The sequence below is a fragment of the Lynx rufus genome, unplaced genomic scaffold (genome assembly GCF_022079265.1).
Source record: "Lynx rufus isolate CCGP_SWC_20201006 ecotype Redwood Valley unplaced genomic scaffold, mLynRuf1.p SCAF_9, whole genome shotgun sequence".
NCBI lineage: Eukaryota > Metazoa > Chordata > Mammalia > Carnivora > Felidae > Lynx > Lynx rufus.
The window spans coordinates 101,427,810-101,436,227 of NW_025814897.1; the positions used below are offsets into that span (position 1 = coordinate 101,427,810).

Sequence of the window (8,418 nt, forward strand, 5' to 3'; positions counted from 1 at the left end):
GACTACTCTACCTTTCTTTGACTTCAAGTGGCATGATAGGTGGTTCTCCACCCTCTCACTTTCAATTTGAAGGTATTCTCAGGTCTAAAATGAGTCTTTTGCAGACAGCATATACTTGGATCTTGGGTTTTTTAAATGTTTACTTATTTTTGAGACAGAGAGAGACATCGCACAAGCTGGGGGGGGGCAGGCAGAGAGAGAGGGAGACACAGAGTTTGAAGCAGGCTCATGGACTACAAGGTCATGACCTGAGCTGAAGTCAGATGCTCAACTGACCAAGCCACCCAGGTGCCCCGGATCTTGTTTTTTTTTTTTTTTTTTTTTAATCCATTCTGATACTCTATGAGTTTTTACTGGGGCACTTAGTCCTTTTACATTCAGAGTGACTCTTGAAAGATACAGACTTAATGTCATTGTGTTATCTGTAGGTATCGAGGTTGTGGTGATACCTCTAGGCTTTTCCAGTCTTTGCAGCATTCCACCCACAGAGCCACTTTAGGATCTACAGGGCTGGATGAGTGGTCATGAACTCCTTCAGTTTTTGTTTGTCTGGGAAAGCCTTTATCTCTCCTTCTATTCTGAATGACAGCCTTGTTGGATAAAGGATTCTTGGCTGCATATTTTTCCTATTCAGCACATAGACTATTTCCTGTCACTCCCTTCTGGCTTCCAAGTTTCAGTAGATAGTTCTGCTACTACCCTTATGTGTCTACCCTTGTAGTTTAAGGCCCTTGTTTCCCTAGCTGCTTTCAGAATTCTCTCTTTATCTTTGTATTTTGCCAGTTTCACTATGAGATACTGTGGAGACATTCTTGTTGATTCTAAATAGAGTTCTCTGTGGCTTGGGGATTTGGATGTCTGCTTCTTCCTCAGATTAGGGAAGTTCACAGTTATAATTTGTTCAGGTAAAACTTCTGTCCTTTTCTCACTCTCTTCTATTGGAATTCCTATTATATGAATATTATGTTTTATTGAATCACTTAGTTCTTTAATTCTTCCCTCGTGTTCTAGTATTTTCTTATCTCTCTTTTTCTTGGCTTCATCATTTTCCATAATTTTATCTTCTATTTCACTTATTCTCACCTCTGCTTCCTCCATCCTTGATGTCACTGCACCTCATTTTATTTTGCATCTCATTTACATTATTTCTTAATTACTCGTGACTATTTCTTAGTTCCTAGGCTACCGGGCTGGTTCAATATTCACAAATCAATCAATGTGATACATCATATTAATAGAAGATAGAAAAAGAACCACATGATCCTGTCAATAGATGTAGGTGAAGCATTTGGCCCAAAACAGCCTCCTTTCTTAATAAAACCGTCAAGACAGTTGGGATAGAAGGAACATATCTTACCATCATAAAAATCATATATGAAAGGCCCACAGCTAATATCATCCTCAATGGGGAAAGACTGAGAGCTTTCCCTGTGATCAGGAACACAACAGGGATGTAAACTCTCACCACTGTTGTTTAACTTAGTGATGGAAGTCCTAGCCTCAGCAATCAGACAACAAAATGAAATAAAAGGCATCCAAATAGGCAAAGAAGGCAAACTTTCACTTTTTGCAGAGGACATGATACTCAACATGGAAAACCCAAAAGACTCCACCAAAAATCTGTGAGAACTGCTACATGAATTCAGCAAAGTCACAGGATATAAATTCAATGTACAGAAATCAGTTGCATTTCTATACACCAAGATGAAGCAACAGAAAGAGAAATCAAGAAATCGATCCCATTTACAATTGCACCAATACCCATAAAATACCAGGAAATATGCATAACAAAAGACGTAAGAGATTTGTGTGCTTAAATTTATATAAAAAAAACCTTATGAAAGAAATTGAAGAAGACACAACAAAATGGAAAAACTTTCCATGCTCACGGATTGGAAGGACAAATACTTTTAAAGCGTCCATACTATTCAAAGTGATCTACACATGCAATGAAATCCCAATGAAAATTGCATCTGCATTCTTCCCAGAGATAGAACAAACAACACTACAATTTGTATGGAAACACAAAACACACTGAATAGCCAAAGTAATGTTGAAAAAGAAAACCAAAGTGGGAGGCATCACAATCCCAGACTTTAGCCTCTACTACAAAGCTGTAATCATCAAGACAGTATGGTATTGACACAAAAACAGACACACAGACCAATGGACTAAAATGGAGAACCCAGAATTAGACCCACAAATGTTATGGCCAACTAATCTTTGACAAAGAAGAAAAGAGTCTCCAATGGAAAAAAAACAGTCTCATTAGCAAATGGTGCTGGGAGAACTGGGCAGCAACATGCAGAAGAATGAAACTGGACTACTTTCTTAAACCATACACAAAATAAACTCAAAATGGTTGAAAGACGTAAATGTGAGACAGGAAACCATCAAAACCCTAGAGAAGAAAACAGGCAACAATCTCTTTGACCTTAGGTGTATCAACTTTGTACTCAACACATCTCCGAAGGCAAGGGAAATAACAGCAAAAATGAACTATTGAGGACTCATTAAGATAGAAACCTTCTGCACAGCAAAGGAAGCAATCGACAAAACTAAAAGCCAACTGACAAATGGGAAAAGATATTTGCAAATGACATATCGGATACAGGGTTAGTATACAAAATCTATAAAGAACTTACCAAACTCAACACATGAAAAACAAATAATCCAGTGAAGAAATGGGCAGAAGGCATGAATAGACACGTTTCCAAAGAAGACATCCAGATGGCCAACAGACACATTAAAAGATGCTCAACATCACTCATCATCCGAGAAATACAAATCAAAACCACATTGAGATACCACCTCACACTAGTCAGAGTGGCTAAAATTAACAACTCAGGAAACAACAGACGTTGGTGAGGATGTGGAGAAATGGAAACCCCCTTGCACTGTTGGTGGCAATGCACACTGTTAGAGCCACTATGGAAAACAGTGTGGGGGTTCCTGAAAAGTTAAAAATGGAACTACCCTACGACCCAGCAATAGCACTAGTAGGAATTTATCCAAATGACAGAGGAATTCTGATTCATAAGGGCAAGTGTACCCCAATGTTTACGGCAGTGCTTTCAACAATAGCCACTCATGGAGAGAGCCCAAATGTTTATCAACAGATGAATGGATAAAGATGTGACTTATATATACAATGGAATACCGCCTGACAATGAGAAAGAAGGAAATCTTGCCATTTGCAACAATGTGGATGGAACTGGAGGGTATTATGCCATGTGAAATAAGTCAGTCAAAGAAAGATAGATATCATATGCTTTCATTCATATGTGGAACTTGAGAAACTTAACAGACAATGATGGGGGAAGGAAAGGGGAAAATTAATTTCAAACAGAGAGGGAGTCAAACCATGAGAGGCTCTTAACACAGAGAACAAACTGAGGGTTGGTGGGGGGGGTGTAGGAGAGGGGAAAATGGTGATGGGCCCTGAAGAGGGCACTTGTTGTCAACTGGGTATTGTATGTAAGCGATGAATCACGGGGATGTACCACCAAAACCAAGCCCACACAGTATACACTTTATGATAGCTAAATTGACAATAAATTGCATTTAAAAATAAATAAACAAATACATAAACTTAAAAAAAAACATTAAAAACAATGATGGGCTTCCTAAGTACTGTCTTTTAACCTTAACTAAAATGTGTAGAATATGATTACGAGTGGTTTCACGCAATATCCTTCATCAGTATTGTATATAATTGTGTTTTATTCATTTTTATCTCTTTCTAGTTTACCTCTGTGTTAAGAATCAGAATCACTTCTCAATTTAATTTGATAAAAATTTGCTACTATGAATGATGCAAAGATGGACATCTTTTTTTTTTTAAGTTTATTTATTTTTGAGAGAGAGAGAGGGTGAGAGCACACGTGGAGGAGGGGCAGAGGAAGGTGGAGACACAGACTCTGAAGCAGGCTCCAGGCTCCTTGCCAACAGCACAGACGCTGTTGCTAAAGGCACTGCTGCGGGGTTCAAACCCACAAACCGTGACATCATGACCTGCCCCAAAGTCAGACGTTTAACCGACTGAGCCACTCAGGCGCCCCAAAGATGAGCATTCTTGGAGATGTTCCCTGGCACACATGCAGTTGGAGTTTTGCTGGTACACACCTAGGGGTACAATTCTCTGAGTAGGATTCTTTAGCTGTCTGCTAAAATAGTGTACCCATTCGCATCTGAGCGTTGGGTGACAGGTCCCATGGCTCCACATATTTTACACATGGGACAGGATTAGTCATTTTTTTTTGTCTTTTTGATGAGTGTATCATTGTGATATTATGATATGAATAAGAAATACATATTGATCTCTGCCTCTGACTACCAACACAGGTTTTGTTTCTGAAGATATCATCATTCAATAATCACTGACAGGCATTTATTTTAACGTTGTTCACTTTTACAATCTTAAATTTATCCATTTTTGTGTCTATTGTTGAAGGTCTTTTTAATAAGTTTTTTTTTCAAGTGTATTTACTTTGAGAGAAAGAGACAGCAGGGGAGGGTGAGAGAGAGAGAGAGAAACACTCCCAAGCAGGCTCCACACTATCAGGATGGAGTCCAACGTGGGGCTCAAACTCAGAAACCATGAGATCCTGACCTGAGCCAAAATCTAGAATCGGAACTAACCCAGTGAGCCACCCAGGTGCCCCAAGGCCTTTTAATTAGTTTTATAAGAAATTACTATAAATATTATACATCCTGAATCCGTCTATTTTTAATTTTTTAATTTTTATTTAATTTTGAGATAGAGACAGACCTTGAGCAAGGGGAGGGGTAGAGAAGGAGACATAATCCTAAGCAGGCCAAAGGCTCTGAGCTGTGAACACAGATCCCAAACCCAGGAGCACTGAGATCATGACCTGAGCCCAAGTCAGACATTCAAACAATTGAGCCACCCAGGCACCCCTCCCGACTCCTTTTGGTTCATAAGAAAAATCTGTTCTTTCTTTCTTTTCCTTTTTGTTTCATGTTTCATTTAAATTCCAGTCAGTTAATGTACAGTGTACTATTAGTTTCAGCAATAGAATTTAGTGATGCCTCACTTACATATCAAAAATAAAAGATGGGGCACCTGGGTGGCGCAGTCGGTTGAGCGTCCGACTTCAGCCAGGTCACGATCTCGCGGTCCGTGAGTTCGAGCCCCGCGTCAGGCTCTGGGCTGATGGCTCGGAGCCTGGAGCCTGTTTCCGATTCTGTGTCTCCCTCTCTCTCTGCCCTCCCTCGTTCATGCTCTGTCTCTCTCTGTCCCAAAAATAAATAAACATTGAAAAAAAAAATTAAAAAAAAATAAATAAAAGATGATTTGGCAGATATTGAAATTTCTCTGCTGGATTCTATTTGACATCTGGTAACAATAAGAAAGGGAGTAATGCAAGAATTTTCTTTGTGTGAACTTTTATGTTTTCTGCCTACAAAGTTATTATCTTTTTGTAAGTTACATGATACATTCTCTTTGTAATAAATCCAAACTGCAAAAAAATGATTAAGACTCAGGAATCATTTGAAATCCTAGCACTGTCAGGAAGCCAATATTTTCTTCTGTTCCATAGCCTCCTGGATACTAAGTGGGCTAATGGGCATCACAATCACTACCACTGGCACGTGTAAACTGTTGCATGACATTACGAAATGCTCACCTTCTCTATTTTTCAAAAATAGTTATGTTTTATACAAACATTTACTTTCTCTCTCACATGTCAGGAAAGCTTGGAATTTCTTCAGTGAAGGGGCTCTAAAACATGGTCTAGAGAGGCTGTGTTGTATTGTATGGTGTTGATGCGCTCCGGTGTCTTAATATGTTCCGACTGACAGCGCCTTCCCATTGCTTCCTGCTTTCTTTTGCACTGTGAAGAAACCTTTAAGAAACACGTTTGAAGAAACCTGTTTTCCCAAAATTCGTAAACAAACACAGGTATCAGATTATCAATTACAAATTAGATTAATATTATAAATGAGATTGTCGCAATTTGAAATAATTTGCGCTTCGATTTGTCAGAAGCTCTCAACTTAATCATTGGAAAGGAAGTTTCCTTGACACGATGTGAGGTTGCTATGATGATATTAAAAAACATTATTAGGGAATAAAATTAGGAGACACTTTTCTCTGTTGTCTCTACGTGACAAGCATATAAGCAAATTCTTTCTGCAGTTGCAAGTATTTGAATCATATTAAAAACTTCGTTAGTAGTTTTCTTAGTGCTACCGTGATGTCTTTGTTCCTCAGAGTATATATAATGGGATTCAAAGTTGGGATCAAAACGGTGAAGAAAAGAGAGATCAATTTCCCAACTCCTTCAGATTGATTTGATTTCAGTTGTGTATAATTGATAGTAGCCGTTCCATAGAATAAGATGACAACTATCAGGTGAGAAGAACAGGTGGAGAAAGCTTTAGCCCTCCCTTTGGCTGATGACAATTTCAGAATGCTGGAGATAATTTTGCCATAGGAGACAACAATCAACAGAAATGGAACCATGACAATTGCCACTGAAATTATATAGACCACAAATTCATTCACAAGTGTGTCCCCACAAGCTAGCTTGAGTACTGGGGGGAGGTCACAGAAGAAATGATTAATTGTGTTAGACCCACAAAAGGGCAGAGAGAAAATCTGGCATGTTTGCCCAATTACAAATGGAAATACACTGATCCAGGAGACAGTCACCAGCTGGACACAGACCTTGTGGTTCATGATTAGAGGGTAGTACAGAGGGTTACAAATGGCCATGTAGCGGTCATAGGCCATCACTGTCAGGAGAAGACACTCTGAGCTTCCAAATGTGAGGAAAAAAAACATTTGTGCAGCACAGGCAAAGAAAGAAATATTTCCTTTCTGAGTCAATAGGTCCATGAGCATTCTGGGCATTGTGACTGTTACATAACAGATTTCTAAGAAGGAGAGATTGCCAAGAAAAAAATACATGGGGGTCTGGAGAGCAGAGTCAATTCTTGTTACCAATATTATGATGCTATTGCACATCAGGATAGTTAGGTAGATGACTAAAAATATCCCAAAAAGAGTCCAATGGAGATTGGGAATATCAGAAAACCCCAAGAGAACAAATTCCACCAGTTCAGTAACATTTGAAATTCCTGTTTTTAATCGATTCTCCATCTGCAGACATAGTAAATGAAAGAGGGTTAGTCCATTAACATTTTCCTACCACATTCTTCTTCCTGTTAATTTCAGTAGATACATTAATGTATTTATGTAATCTCTTAAGTTATTTCTGCCATTGCTTTGCTCTGTTTCTAGGAGATGATATGGGAAATCTCAAAAATGAACATATAATCTCGTAAAATCAATTCAAGAAAGAAAATCCAAACATACATATTTTATACTTGCATGTACGAATCCTAGAGACAATGAGAAGTATGCATTGAGACTTATAGCATATTGTGCAGGAACAATATGTAGTTATTGCACCCCTCTTATGAGTGAATTATGACACAGGCTTTTTTCTATTGTTTCTGTCTGGGTTCATTTGTGTGTGTGTGTGTATTCCATCTTGTTTCAAATCAAATCTTTTCCTTTAAGATGTTGTCTAATTCTCATTTAGATGAGTTTTAATTCTTCCCATTTATATTTCAATGAGAATCAATTACTTAAACCAACCCTTTGTTCCTGTGGGAATAAATATATTATTATTATTATTCGACTTTATGTACCTCTCCCATCACTCCTGCTAAATACTGAAAGCATTAATCCTATCCCATCCATAACCTTCCCTATTAACACATCTTATGCAATGCATGATAAATATCAATTAACCTTTAGTTCAATCTAGAAAAATAAACCATTCATCACACTGCTTTCCATATAATCCTTTTTATCTATGTAAGATTTTATGGCCCACTGTCATATAATTTAATATTGTCTAACATCAGGCAGTTAACAATGTTTAACAATTCTACTATACTTTATAGATGTTTGGTCTCCAGATTTCCCCCCAAAATATTATGTTTTCCTACTTCATCAAATCTAATAATATAAATAGTTTTCAAAATGACATTAAATGAATCATTTTATTATAAGTATCAATATTATTGTTATTTGACATATGTCTAATTTTACTTTACTTTATCATTAAGAAAGGCAAGAACTATATGGATTATGTTCAGTAGGGCAAGGGTACAGGGCAGGCTGCCTCAAAACATGCCACAATGGTAAAATGATGATTTTGTATTAAAGTTCCTAAAGAATGATTTGTATGGAACCACAAAAGACCTGGAATAGCCAAAGTAATGTTGAAAAAGGAAACCAAAGTGGGAGGCATCACAACCTCAGACTTTAGCCTCTACTACAAAGCTATAGTCATCAAGACAGTATGGTATTGGCACAGAAACAGACAAACAGACCAATGGGATAGAATAGAGAACCCAGAATTAGACCCACAAATGTAT

General features: G+C 37.8%; 1 protein-coding gene across 1 annotated transcript; it reads right to left on the reverse strand.

Moving 5' to 3' along the window:
* Positions 1–6,178: 6,178 nt before the first annotated feature.
* On the reverse strand, positions 6,179–7,147 carry LOC124506235 (olfactory receptor 10AG1-like). Its single transcript, XM_047072258.1, has one exon. The coding sequence runs from the start codon at positions 7,127–7,129 to the stop codon at positions 6,179–6,181; it is 951 nt and encodes a 316-aa protein (XP_046928214.1). The 5' UTR covers positions 7,130–7,147.
* Positions 7,148–8,418: the final 1,271 nt, after the last annotated feature.